The sequence below is a fragment of the Narcine bancroftii genome, unplaced genomic scaffold (assembly GCF_036971445.1).
Source record: "Narcine bancroftii isolate sNarBan1 unplaced genomic scaffold, sNarBan1.hap1 Scaffold_151, whole genome shotgun sequence".
Lineage (NCBI taxonomy): Eukaryota > Metazoa > Chordata > Chondrichthyes > Torpediniformes > Narcinidae > Narcine > Narcine bancroftii.
In genome coordinates this window covers 4,341,155-4,356,509 of record NW_027211886.1, presented here as the reverse complement: position 1 = coordinate 4,356,509, position 15,355 = coordinate 4,341,155, and the positions used below count along the sequence as shown (strand labels likewise).

At 39.5% G+C, this 15,355-nt stretch overlaps 1 protein-coding gene across 2 annotated transcripts in view; it reads left to right on the top strand.

Moving 5' to 3' along the window:
- LOC138750451 (rasGAP-activating-like protein 1) overlaps positions 1-15,355 on the top strand; it is a 313,399-nt gene that overhangs the window by 190,904 nt on the left and 107,140 nt on the right. For both annotated transcript variants that reach the window (XM_069912509.1, XM_069912508.1), the window contains exon 12: positions 12,137-12,201. In XM_069912509.1, the coding sequence (XP_069768610.1) occupies positions 12,137-12,201 (65 nt within the window). The remainder of the gene's footprint in view (positions 1-12,136; positions 12,202-15,355) is intronic.

The following is a 15,355-nucleotide window of genomic DNA, read 5'->3' as shown; positions in this document are numbered from 1 at the left end:
AATGTTTGAAGGAAAGAACTTGCTTTCAGCTTTGAGTGTCTGTTCTTGAATTGCAAGGATCAGCTGATTTGTATACAAAGCTTAATTGATTGCAGGGCATAAATATAAAAGGATGCTCATGGCAGACAGATCTCAGTCAGTTAGATTTGAAGATAGGGTCATACTACACATCAAATTGTTAGACTCCCTGTTGCATAATGTAACCATAACCAAGAGATTTTGAATGCCCTAAAGATAATTTACGATCACTCTTTGGGATTGAATATCCTGTCAAAATGCCTTCCCACTCTTTGTGTTTTTATATTCAGATTTTTCATAACAATAATTGAAATAAATACCTACAATTCTGCATTTCATTCTTAAAATAGATAAATTGATGATATCTGCCTTGTTTTTATATGTAGCCTAAGGAGAGGGTCAATGTGACAAATTCTGTTACATCAGAACTTTTGTATCCTCTCATTTATGAAATCCACCTCTGGTGCAACATGACTGCTATTACAATTAAGTAAAAACAAAATACTGGAAGAATTCAGCAGGTCATACAGTGTCCTTTATACTTTTTTACTTCAACCACGGTATCTACAGATTTTTGTGATTTACTTTGCTATTACAATTGGCCTTCTTCAAAGGCCTTTGAAGAAGACCACAGAGCCCACCTCACTGACAAAAGACAAAGGAGGAAAAACCCAACACCCAACCCCAACCCACCAATTTTCCCCTGCAACCGCTGCAACCGTGCCTGCCTGTCCCGCATCGGACTTGTCAGTCACCAACGAGCCTGCAGCAGACGTGGACATACACCTCCATAAATCTTCATCCGCAAAGCCAAGCCAAAAGAAGAAGAACAATTGGCCCCTAGGGGCAAGATGCCCTTAGTTTCTGTGCAAAACAGAAAATTAGTATTTGGTTACGACTCAATTGCCCTTGAAATGCAAAATAAAGTAAAAGATTTCTGTTGCAGTTGGCAGGAGCAAACACAGTGTGTTCAACATATAAATTCATAAATGTTGAAAATTTAAAACCAATTATTAGGCATTTATTTAAATTCAATTAATTGCACTGTTCCATTTTAAGAACAATCCACAAAGAATGAAGCTGAATTTTCACCTTTGGATAAAAGCTGTGAACTTGCATTGAGATATACAGAAAGTTAACAGGGCAGCGGCTCTTACCTCCATTCAAAGAGGAAAGGGGCATTAATAAGATAGAGAAACATGGGAACACATTGCATTTAAATTGAAACTGCGAGTTAAACATGACAAAGGTATTAATGGTAATAGGAAGAGAAAAAATATGTTAGGGTGGGGCTAATTTGAAATGAACAAAATGGTTGGTTACCTGTGAATCTTGGTTTGTTTTAATTCCAGGTCATTCAGAACAGTTTACTTTCACAGAGGTATGCTAGCTTGTCATTAATATATTAATGAGTCTTATTGAGGATTTGTTTAGAATTGTAAGCAGTATATTGGTTGAGTGATTGAACTGTTATCTGGTAAGAAACAGACAGCTTGCTAAATGTTATGGAGACAAAGTACTACAGCCATGTAACACGTTGGAAGCCATTGTCAAGCAACAAGCTGAGAGGCAATAGGCAGCACTTTGTGTGGGGAAAACAAAACATTAGAAGAGACAAAGCCTCTGTGACTAATTGAGTATTTCGTTAATTATCAGTGATTAGGTTACAATTACTATGGAAACAGAATGAGAAATTGAACTTGTGAGAGCCTTTGAAAGAAGCAAAGGGTCTTTGGTATTAATAAAGGAAAATATAACAATAAAGTAGTGAATGAACCCCATTCTTTGAACAAATCTACATGGCGTGATAGATTTACATCATCCCTGGGTTTATGGCTGTCAGACACAAGGTGAAATAGGTTTGACTGCTTCATCAGTTGACAAAGTATTGGCATTTTGACTGGCATGATTTATATTTCAAAATTGGCTGTTAACTGGAAAATAGATTTGCTCTTTTAAATGTGTCCAATGCATTTCTAAAAGCTTCTGCTCCATTTCAGTGGGTGGAGTACTTCGAGGAGTTGAAAAATGAGACAATAATAATATGATAAGAACAGAAAACGTTGAGTGATTTCCAGCCAATTCTGGGAATTCTCTTGCTACGAATAGAGAAACCAAATTAATATTTCAGATTGATGATTTTTCATTAAAACTAAGCCTGGTTAAAGTATCTCCAGTGGATATATGACCACTGTTATGGATACACATGGACCTCACCTAAAGACCTTTAATGTTATCTTAGGGCTACCCTTTGGTTATTGGCCATCTTGAGATGTGCTGATGGGAGGCATGGATGATACAATTGTCTCATAAGTTGACATCAAAACCTAACAATAGGTGAATCAACAGGCAGGATTGTACACTGGATCTCAGTGAATGCTTGATGCAATAGGCTTGCAAAAGAGACTAAAAGCACACAGAAATGCTGGAGGAACACTGCTGTCTTGCAGCAACCATAAGAGGTAAAGATATATATACAGACATTTCAGAACTGAGTCCTTCTTCAAGGCATAGGCAAAAAAAGCAGGCAGGCTCAGGCCTGAAATGTTGGTAATACATAGTCCTCCATAATGTTTGGGGCAAAGACACTTTTTTTTCTTTATTTGCCCCTATGCTCCACACCTTTAAATTTGTAATCAAACAATTCACATGTGATTAAAGTGTACATTCCAGATTTTATTAAAGAGTATTTCTCTACATTTTGGTTTGACCATGTAGAAATTACAGCACTTTTTATACATAGTCCCCTCATTTCAGGGCACCATAATATATGGAACATAGCAATGGTATGCATATTAAAGTCATCATGTTTAGCACTTTGTTGCATATCCCTTGCATGCAATGACTGCTTGAAGTCTCTGATTCATGGGCACCACCAGGTGCTGAGTATCTTGTCTGGTTTTGTTCTGTCAGGTCTATACTACAGTCATCTTCAGCTCTTGCTTGTTTCGGAGGATTGTCCCCTTAAGTTTTCTCTTCAGCATATGGAAGGCATGCTCAGTTGGATTTAGATCAGGTGACTGACTTGGCCTTTCAAGAATTTTCCAGTTTAAGCTTTGAAAAACCTCTTTGTTGATTTAGCAGTATGTTTGGGATCATCGTCTTGCTGTAGGATGAAGCACCGTCCAATGAGATTGGAGGCATTTGCTCGAACTTGACTAGATGTTTCTATACAGCTCAGAATTCATTTTACCACTGCCATCAGCAGTTACATCATCAATGAAGATACGGTTGAGGATGGAGATCTTGTCGCTGAGGAGGACTTTGCCGTCTGAGCTGCTCAGCGGGCTTTGGACTTGGGGTGACCATCAACCGATGGTCAGAACACTTCCAATCTCTTTTCAGTGCCAACCGCTCAGTCCAAGAATCCGCCCTGCTCCAGCTCCCTCAACAGCCCTTAAGGCTAGAGCTGGATGAGGTCCTCACCCAGGAAGAGACATATAAGACAACTGAAAAGTGGCAAAGCAGCAGGTATGGATGGAATCCGCCCCCCAGAGGTCTGGAAGGCTGGCGGCAAAACTCTGCATGCCAAACTGCATGAGTTTTTCAAGCTCTGCTGGGTCCAAGGAAAGCTGCCTCAGGACCTTCGTGATGCCATCATCATCACCCTGTACAAAAACAAAGGCGAGAAATCAGACTGCTCAAACTACAGGGGAATCACGCTGCTCTCCATTGCAGGGAAAATCTTTGCTAGGATTCTCCTAAATAGAATAATACCTATTGTCGCCGAAAATGTTCTCCCAGAATCATAGTGCGGCTTTCGCGCAAACAGAGGAACTACTGACATGGTCTTTGCCCTCAGACAGCTCCAAGGAAAGTGCAGAGAACAAAACAAAGGACTCTACATCACCTTTGTTGACCTCACCAAAGCCTTCGACACTGTGAGTAGGAAAGGGCTTTGGCAAATACTAGAGTGCCTCGGATGCCCCCCCAAAGTTCCTCAACATGGTTATCCAACTGCACGAAAAACAACAAGGTCGGGTCAGATACAGCAATGAGCTCTCTGAACCCTTCTCCATTATCAATGGCGTGAAGCAAGGCTGCGTTCTCGCACCAACCCTCTTTTCCATCTTCTTCAGCACGATGCTGAAACAAGCCATGAAAGACCTCAACAATGAAGACGCTGTTTACATCTGGTACCGCACGGATGGCAGTCTCTTCAATCTGAGGCGCCTGCAAGCTCACACCAAGACACAAAAGCAACTTGTCCGTGAACTACTCTTTGCAGACAATGCCGCTTTAGTTGCCCATTCAGAGCCAGCTCTTCAGCGCTTGACGTCCTGTTTTGCGGAAACTGCCAAAATGTTTGGCCTGGAAGTCAGCCTGAAGAAAACTGAGGTCCTCCATCAGCCAGCTCCCCACCATGACTACCAGCCCCTCCACATCTCCATCGGGCACACAAAACTCAAAACGGTCAACCAGTTTACCTATCTCGGCTGCACCATTTCATCGGATGCAAGGATTGACAACGAGATAGATAACAGACTCGCCAAGGCAAATAGCGCCTTTGGAAGACTACACAAAAGAGTCTGGAACAACACCCAACTGAAAAACCTCACAAAGATTAGCGTATACAGAGCCGTTGTCATACCCACACACCTGTTCGGCTCCGAATCATGGGTCCTCTACCGGCATCACCTAAGGCTCATAGAACGCTTCCACCAGCGTTGTCTCCTCTCCATCCTCAACATTCATTGGGGCGACTTCATCTCCAACATCGAAGTACTCGAGATGGCAGAGGCCGACAGCATCGAATCCATGCTGCTGAAGATCCAACTGCGCTGGGTAGGTCACGTTTCCAGAATGGAGGATCATTGCCTTCCCAAGATCGTGTTCTATGGCGAGCTCTCCACTGGCCACCGAGACAGAGGTGCACCAAAGAAGAGGTACAAGGACTGCCTAAAGAAAGCTCTTGGTGCCTACCACATTGACCACCGCCAGTGGGCTGATGTCGCCTCAAACCGTGCATCTTGGCTCCTCAGATCGCCGTCAGCAACCTCCTTTGAAGAAGACCGCAGAGCCCACCTCACTGACAAAGACAAAGGAAGAAAAACCCAACACCCAACCCCAACCAACCAATTTTCCCTTGCAACCGAGTCTGCCAGTCCCGCATCGGACTTGTCAGCCACAAATGAGCCTGCAGCTGACGTGGACATTACCCCTCCATAAATCTTCGTCCGCGAAGCCAAGCCAAAGAGAAAGAGAAGATACGTGCTCCAGTACCTTTTCCAACATTTTTATTAATTTCAATCAGCCAATGTGACATAAGTAAATAAACATGAATAGAACAATAATCAAACATATACTAGTGACAGTCATGACAAAATCTACGTAACATTCCACGTATTTAATATCTTTTCCAATCTATTCCTTGTTCAATTCCAAAAGTTTTTTTTAAATAATTATATGCATCAGTGCGGTTATTTTTATGGAAAAGTAAATTATCTAGAGTATCATAACAAAAATTAACATGGAAATATGCATTAGGAGGACTCCAATTACCACATTTTCAGAATTATTATGAAGCTGCTCAATTAAAATTTATTAATGGGATGTTTGATATTGATCAACCTCCGATATGGGCTAAAGTTGAATGAGCACAGATTTCTGAATCTAATTTGCATCAATTTATATATAAATGGAATCCTATCTTTTACAAAATTATAAATTACCGGTATTGAGACATTTGATGGAGACTTGGTATAAAAGAGATCAAATTATAGGAACTAAAGGTAAAATTTCAGCTTAGACTCCATTATATCGGAATAAAACAATTCCTTTTTCAGTGAATAATTATTATTTGAAAACTTGGGATTTGAATGGTATTAAATTGGTGGAGGATTGCTTTGAGACAGGTATGTTTCTTTCTGTTACTAGACTTGAAAAAAAATTTGGAATATTGCCAAATTGTTTATTTGCATATTATCAAGTGCATGCTTTATTAATGGATAATTTTGAACGTGATTTGATATTGCCTAGGCAAACTAAATTTGAAATGTTAATTTTTGATGGTGGAAAAAAAGGGTTTATTTCTTAAATGTATGCTTTTTTTTACAAGAGAAGATGGTTAAACCAGATTTATATAAAATGAAGAATAAGTGGGACAAGGATTTATATATTTTATTATCTCAAGAAGAATGGATGACTATGTGTGAAAATAGTGTAACTAAATTAATTGAAGTGAGATATAATTTTGTCAATTATAATGTTTTGCATCAGTTGTATTTAACTCCTGAGAAGTTAAAAAGATATGGTTTTAGTTCTTCAGATTTGTGTTTTTGTTGTGGAACACAGATCGGTACTTTTCTACATTCAGTATGGACTTGTGAAAAAGTTAAACCCTTTTGGGAAAGAATTTTGAAGTTTTTGGAAGATTTATTCAATTTTGAATTAACACTTGATCCATTACTTTTTTTTAGTGAGTGATACTACAACATTAACAACGTGCTTAAGATTGGACAAATTTCAAATTGCATTTATTCGTCTGGCATTGGGTGTAGCTAGGAAATGTATTCCAATTACATGGAAGAATGATATTGAATTGAATGTACATAGATGGCATAATGAATTGAGATCTTGTATTTATTATAATAATAATATTTATTATAATTTGCAAAATAATAATTATTTTTCTGTTAAAATGTGGACTCCATAATTGAAATGTATGGGCTTGGATACATCTTACATGTCTTCTTTCTCAAGTTGTTAGGGGTTTGGCACACTCCACAGCAATGGATAATTAACTGATATATGTTTTTTTCTCTTTTTGTAGGGATAATTTGGCGTGGGGAGGGTGGGAAGGGTAGGAGGGTGTTAGTTTTATTTTTTATTTGTATTTTATATCTTATAAATAAAGTTTAATAAAAAGAATTCATTTTGCTACTGCCATCAGCAGTTACATCATCAATGAAGATACGTGCACCAGTACCTTTTCCAATATTTTTATTCATTTCAATCAGCCGATGCGACACAAGTAAATAAACATGAATAGAACAATAATCAAACATATAATACTAGTGACAGTAATGACAAAACCTATGTTACATTTTTTTTAAAGTGCAAAAAGAGCCCCTACCTTCAGAGGCTGTTAGCAAAATATATATTCCACTGTTTGGTAATGAAAAGAAAAATAAACAATGAAGTCAAAAATCAAAAATTAGTTAGCTTACAAATATGGGAAAGAATTATAAAAAGAGCCCCATTAAGAAATAAAGTTTACATTCATTACAGTAGTGGAGCATCTAATTTTTTTCTAAAGACAAACGAGCCATCATATTAGACAGACATTGAGAGTGAGTGGGATGGACAGCATCTTTCCATTTCAGTAGTACAGCCCTTCTGGTGATCAGGGAGGCAAAATCTACTACATAGGATGGTGAAGAATTCAATATCAGGATTATTGGGCCCACATATTCAAAACAAGGCAATAAAAGGAGATGGGGCCAAATTAATATTAAAAACTAAAGATAGTGTACGAAATAAGCCTTCCCAATAATTGAGAAGAGAAGGACATAACCAAAACATATACAATGAACCATCTTCAGTTTTACGTTTATCATATTTAGAAGCTAAGTTATTATTTAATTTAGCCAATCGAGTTTTGGAATAATGGGCACAATGTACTTTAAATTGCAATAGTGACTCTAGCACAGAGAGAAGGTGAATCCTACATGGTCTCAGAAAATATTTGTTGGAAATCTTGTTCCCATCAGTTTTTAATTTCATCCAGGGAACTATCCCTAGATAGCAAAAATAGTTCCTACAGGACAAGAGCGCCAGTACCTGTGGCAGCCATACATGCCCAGACTATAACCACCTCCCCACCATGTTTCACAGATGAGGTGGTGTGTTTTGGATCTTGGGCGGTTCCTTTACACCACCACACTTTGTTCCTGCCATCGCACTGATACAGGTAAATCTTGATCTCATGGATCCACAACACCTTTTTCCAGAATTCTGCAGGCTCTTTTAAATATTTCTTGGCAAACTGTAATCTGGCCATCCTGTTTCTGAGAGTAACTAGTGGTTTGCATCTTATGGTTTGCCTCTGTATTTCTGTTCATGAAGTTTTTTTTTTCTTCCTGAACAGTGTTTCTGATCCGTCAGACAGTTGTTTGGGGATTTTTCTTCAGTCCCTTTGTGATCACTGAGCTCATCAGTATGCTCTATCTTCTTAATGATGTTCCAAACAGTTGATTTTGGTCATCCTAAGGTTTGGGTGATGTCTCTTATTGATTTATTCTTGTTTTTCAACCTCATATTGGCTTCTTTGACTTTCATTGGCACAACTCTGGTCCTCATGTTGAAAAATGGTAACTACAACCCCCCCCCCCGCCCCCCCGCCAAAGGTGATAAAAAGCTTCGAAGCAAGCCTAGCTCTCTTATATCTGCACCAATGAAGCAACTAAACATACCCGAGTACTTACAAACACCTGTGAAGTCCAATGTCCCAAACATTATGGTGTCCTGAAATGGGGGAACTATGTATAATTTCTACATGGTCAAACCAAAATAAGCTTGAATGATATCTAGAATGTGCACTTTAATCACATGTGAATTGTTTGATTACAAATTTAAAACTGTGGAGAACAGGGGCAAATATGAGAAAAAAGGGTCTTTGTCCCAAACATTATGTATATCTTTACCTCCATGGATGTTGCATTTCTGTGGGTTTTTTTTACTTCAATCAGAGCATCTTCAAACCTTTTTACAGAGTTTCATGAAATCAAGAAAAGCATGGAGAAGGTAAGTAATTAGTCTTTTTCAGAGAAGGGGAATCTAAAATTAGATTTAAGATGAAATGGAAAGTTTTAAAGTGACCTGAGGGACATCTTCGCACAGATAGTGGCGTTCATGGAACAAGCCCTGAGGAAGTGGTAGAGGCAGAATATTTGTAATATTCAAAAGCTTTTTGGAAAGGTACTTGGGCTGGGAATGTTTAGAAGCATGTATTCTGAATGCAGGCAAATTAAGCTTGGACTGCAATGGACAAATTTATTAATACAGCACGATAACAGGACCTTTTGCCCCACGAGCACATGCCACCCAATTACACTCAATTGCCCTACAACCCTGGTCCCTTTTGGAGGGTGGGAGAAAATGGGAGCACCTGGAGAAAACCCATGCAGATCTGGAGAGAACATGCAAACTTCTCCCAGATAGCGTCAGATTTGAACCCTAATCACTGGCACTGTAACAGCATTGTGTTAATCCTATGCTACCATGCTGCCATAGTTAGGCTGAAGCAACTGTTTTTATTGGGGAGAACTCTATGGCTGTCTCAGGTATGTTACAAAGGAAATCTATTGGATGAGCTAGCAATATTGCCAATGGAGGACAATATTGATGTTTGGGCCTTTTTATTTTGTTATTGCTCTCCTACCCTGACCCTAAAATGCCATTAATTGCTCATCCATCTTCTTTGAAGAGGCTGGGGCTCTGCTTGATGCAAATTACTGATATATTTGCCTGCACAATAGGCCTTCTATTGTAATTAATTGGTTGCAAAAGTGTGTGTGGGTGTATTTTGGTGAATAATATCTGATTCAGACACGTCATGACATGGAATTAAATCTGCTGCAAGCTAAGTTACCACATGTTGGTGGAACTTCTGATTTTCTCCTGTTGATTTAAGCTTTGTAAATAAATGCAGAATGTATTTCATTCCCCATGACTGAGGAGATCATATCTGTATGAGACATCATCATTTTCTTCACATTTTACTAAACCACAGCAAAAGTAATAACACAGCAAATCCTGCATATGTTGATTGCCTCTTTTCCCACTGGCGACTCTTGAGGGTTTAGTGAAAGCTCAGCAGGTCAAACTTCTATGTAGCAAAGATAAAGATCCTTATCCAACTTTTTCGAGCTTGAGCCCTTTATCAAGGTATCAAGCCTAAAGTGTTGGTTATGTATCTTCATATTTACTATATAAAGGGCGTTTTATACACATATATATACATATATATATATATATATGTGTGTGTGTGTGTGTGTGTGTGTGTGTGTGTGTGTGTGTGTGTGTATATATATTCTAATTTTACGGGCCCAGAGAACCCCAAAACCCAGAAGCAATAAAAATTCACCAAGACAAATGGTTATTTAAACAAAAGTCATTTTTAATTTTCTTTAAACATAAAAACACGATCAAATTTTAACTTATTACTGTTAACTTCTAATTCTAAGCACATGTGTATGTAATGTTTATATGTTCAGAAATGTTCTTTGATTCATAGTCCAATCTCATTTCTCACTCCTCCAATCTCACCAGTATCAGGCAATTCTTATACCATGCACAGAATTTAACATTTATGATTTTTCACCAAGCTCTGGTGCTTAAATGGTTACTGCTCAGGTAAATTCTTGTTGGTTTCGGAGAGAGATTCGTTGCTCATTGGGCACACACAAACTGATTCTTTCTGATCAGCCACTTCTGTGTCTTGCCAAAGAAACTTGCCCAATCAGGGTTTTCAAAATGATAACCTCTTCTTCTGCAGGTCACCACAGAGTTCCTTTTTTTACTCTCTCTTATTTCATTCTAGCCAGTCATTTTCTCTTGTATGGACCACAAGGGTTTTCAACAGGCTGAACTAAGAACTCACAACCCGTCTTCAAACTGGGGTTTCAACAAGCTGCCAGCTTGCCATGACTGCAGAAACCAATTCTCTCTCTCTCTCTCTTAGAGAAAGCCTGTTTGGTCTCCTCCCTCTCTCTGTTTGCAAAATCACATGACCTTCTTAGAACAGCAAAATGCAACCAGGTTGACTGCAGCACCAGACCCGATCTTCTGAGTCAATTCATCTGTTACTTTCAAAACAATAATCCATTACTCCACAGCATGTCCAATTAACACCTACCTGTGAAGTCTCTATAGGCATTCTTCAACGTTTTTGCAAAGGTACCCGGAGCCTGGACCATCTGGCTTGAGCAAAGCTCTGGCATTTTAAATGAGATCTGTTTTGTGAAATGTTTGTGACCTACACTAAACCCTCACTATACATCCCCCATTGAGAATGTTTGGCTTAGATGATCAGTAGTTGTCAGGCTTAAGTCTAAGACTCAAAGTGGGCATGATGGAGATGATAATGGACTTCAGAAGGATCAGGAACAAACCCCCCCCCCCCCCACCCACTCCCTTCACTGCACATCAACAATTCTGTTGTGGAGAGCACCAAGTTCCTTAGAGTTCACTTAACTAGTGACCTATCATGGACACTCAACTTCTCACTTGTCACGCAGGCGCAAAAGTGACTGCACTTCCTGAGAAGACTGAAGTGAGCAAGGCTATCGGCCACAATCATGTCAACCTTCTACAGGAGTGCCATTAAAAGTGTCCTGGCCGACTGCATAAACAAAACAATATGTTACGGTAACTGTAGAGAAATGGATCAGAGGGCAATCCACAAGACCATAAGAAAGGCAGTGGGGTCTCTCCCCCCACCATGACATGATCTACCAGGATCGTTGTCTGAAGAGGACATGCAAAATCATTGTGGACCCCTTCCATTCAGCACATAGCATCTCCTAGTATCTCTTTTTCCATTGGGGAAGAGATACAGGAATATCAGAGCCAGCACCACCAGGCTGAGACACATCTTCTTCCCATGGACAGTGAGAATACTGTACGACCAAATGAACTGCTCACACTAACCATCTGAGACTCTAATATTTATTTATTTATCTATATATGTATAATTTGTTCTACACATATTATTTGTCTTTATGTCTGGTTGTATGTCTGCATGTTTTGCACTGAGGACGCTGTTTCAATGGATTGCACTTGTGCAAAAAGATGATCATAAACTTGACTTGACATTGCTCTTTAAATGCAAACTTCAATGCCATCCCAACCTCATTCTACTCGGTTTGAGAGCTGTTTGGCAATATTCGGTGCTGAATACGAAGGTGTTTTCTTATTGGGAATTGCTGGACCTCTTTGTATTGTTTATTATTCCATCCATACCCAATCCTTGGGTTCTACAGACCAAATATTCCAATGAAATGTTCACTTCATTTCAGGAATGCAAAACTCAGCATGTTGCTCGTTGTAGAGTTCGGTGTTTAGGTTTACCGACAAGCATTATTCAGCCATTAACCTTTCTTTTTTTTTAATGCAGCTGATCCAAACACACTTTTTAGATCAAATTCCTTGGCCTCCAAGGCAATGGAACAGTTTATGAAGGTAAGCCGTCTTACTTTTCCAAGCAATTCATTTTTAATGTATCTTCCATTGCAGGAACTGAAAAGATGCTTGATGGAATTGCCTTTTTAAATTACTCTTTTTTTTAAACTCTAGTTGACTCCAAGCTGATAGTTTAAAAAAAAAATCAACAAATTGTGATTGATCCTGAAAAATTAATAGTTCATCCCTCTCCTCTGAAAGGAATTGCTGCCTCTTTTCTTGTTCATATCAAAATAAATCTATGTCAGTATTTAATGCCCCAAATGTTCTGGCTGTCCCTTCCAGTTCAGGATGACTTGCATCAAAAGCAGTTCTGTGTGTTCTTCAGGTGGATGATGAGACCAGCGAACAGGGGAGGAAAAAGGAAATCAGAGTAGAGTCAAGATGCTGACAGTGTTAAAATGAAGAGGATTAACAGCAACCAAGATAAATATAGTTGGGGTTGAGTTCATGGTATACAGTAATATTTCAAGTTTATTAGTGCTAGGTATTTGATAAATATATTACATTCTGTGTTAAATTGAATGTTAATATAAAACATATAATAATGTACAGTATAACTCCGATTATCCAAAATCAGATTCTCTGAAATCTTCATTTATCTGAATTTTTTAAAAAATTCAAATAAATGAGGATATTGGTAGCAAATCAGAAATCCTCAATAATCCAAATTTTTTTAGAGCCGAACTGACCTCACGGGTTGAAAAAATATGGACCCAACATGAAATTAGAATGACGATTGTCTTCGTTTCAGGTAACTCCCTCCCCTCTCTCTTTCCATTTCTTCTTTACCTACCCCGATTGACTTTTCTCTCTAACTCTCCCTCTCAAACTGTGCGCCACTGTTTCCCAGCCACAAGCAGTCAGAAGAATCCCTTGTCCCAGCGTCATCAAGGTGAGCGGCCTCCCATGCAGGAACGGGACCTCAGGCTCCCGGGTAAGAGCGGGACATTGGGCTCAGTGGCATTCCCTCCACTGCCTCCCCTCCCTCCCTATCCCTTTCCCTTCTTGGTACACTGAATGCCAACTCTGAATCCTCCCCTCAGCCTACTTCCCTGGGGTGTGCATGCAGAAGACCTAGGGAAGGATTCAGAATCGGGACTCCAGCATCGGGAGTCCAGTAACTGGGAGTATAGGAGCCTGCCAACTCACCAGTGAGTGTTTTACCGGCCCAGGATGCCTCCCCAGGGATCAGCAGTAGCAGTGGGTTTATGTCTAGTGGGGTACCACAAGGCTCAGTGCTAGGAGCCCAGTTAATTATGATATATTTACGATATATATTAATGATTTAGATGAGGAAATAGAAAACAGGATCTCCAAGTTTGCAGATGACACGAAGCTGGGTGGGATTGTAAGCTGTGTGGAGGCTGTTAAGAGTGTGCAGAGTGACTTGGACAGGTTGGATGAGTGGGCAAATGCATGGCAGATGCAATATAATGTGGATAAGTGTGGATAAGTTGGAGGAAAGAATGGGAGGGCTGAGTACTATCTTAATGGTATCCAATTAGGAAAAGGGGAGATGCAAAGAGACCTGGGTGTCGCTATGCATCAGTCATTAAATGTGGGCAGGCAGGTGCAACAAGCAGTAAAAAAGGCAAATGGTATGTGGCGTTGATATCAAGAGGATTCGAGTTCAGGAGCAGAGAGGTATTGATGCAGTTGTATAGGGCCTTGGTGAGACCTCACCTGGAGTATTATGTTCAGTTTTGGTCTCCTTATCTGAGGAAGGACATCATTGCCATGGAGAGAGTGCAGAAAAGGTTTACCAGATTGATACCAGGGATGGCGGGTCTTGCATATGAAGAAAGGCTAGAATGACTGGGCTTGTACTCGCTGGTGTTTAGACGATTAAGAGGAGATTTAATAGAAATGTTCAAAATTCTTAAGGGATTTGACAGGCTAGATGCAGAAAGATTGTTCCCAATGTTGAGCAAGTCTAGAACCAGGGGTCACAGTTTAAGGATAAAGGGGAAGTTCTATAGGACTGAGATGAGGAAGAATTTTTTCACTCAGAGGGTGGTGAATTTATGGAATTCTCTGCCACAGGAAGTGATTGAGGCCAGTTCCATAGCTATATTTAAGAGAGAGTTAGATTTAGTACTTGTGTCTAGGGGGATCAGGGGGTATGGAGAGAGAGCTGGAACAGGGTATTGAGTGGATGATCAGCCATGATCAAAATGAATGGCGGTGTAGGCTTGAAGGGCCAAATGGCCTACTCCTACACCTATTTTCTATGTTTCTATGTCGGTGATTGGCAGTGGAGGTTGCGTGGTCTCCATGATCGGCGGCCGCGTTGGGTTTGTCTCAGTAATCGGTGGTGGCCTGCATTCTTTTGGTGAAAATTTAAACATTATTTTAATGCTTAAAAAGTCTTCCTTTATTGTTTTTCTAGTTTAAACTTTGATGCAAGTGATTTGCTGTTCCGACTGGGCTGTTTTTAAAAAATGACCAATTCCCCGAAGAAAAAAGTTTATCTGACATAGGTCTGGTCCCAACCATTTCAGATAATTGGGGGTGTACTGTATTTGTTGTTATGAATAATTGTGGAGACAATTACATTAAAGTAACAAATACAGACCAGGTTATGAATCCAGAGATGCATCTAGGAAGTTATTTATTGAAATGACTATCACTTGGAATAGATACTTTAGAAATGTAAACTCCAAAGGCTGTTTTATTGTAGTGAAGACAAAGCGACTGAGTGAGTTTATGCTTGATTAAATGTTTAACTGTGCAAATATATTTGTAACTAGCTGGATAATTCCATATTTGTAATTGGTACTGTTTGATATGAAGTAGTTTATGGTTTGCATGGGTATATTTCCTTTTTTAACACATCAGACACATCTGAGTGTTAATCTACCTTAGGGACTGAGTGCACCATGGGATACAACTGATTGTGTGACTGGATCAGCCACTGTTGTGAGTTGAATGGGTTTTCATTTTATGGTTATGCCTTATTATTTGCATAATAAATGGGAACATCAAAGGGGTGAATACCTAATAGTACCAGCCCTACCCAACTCATGGAATCATAGTGATACAGCATGGAAACAGGCCAGTCAGCAAAAATCATGCTGAGTTGTGAGCATCCTTCTATTCTAAGCCATTCAGAGGTCAGGAAACTTATTTAGCACAGAGGATTCTTGTTTGT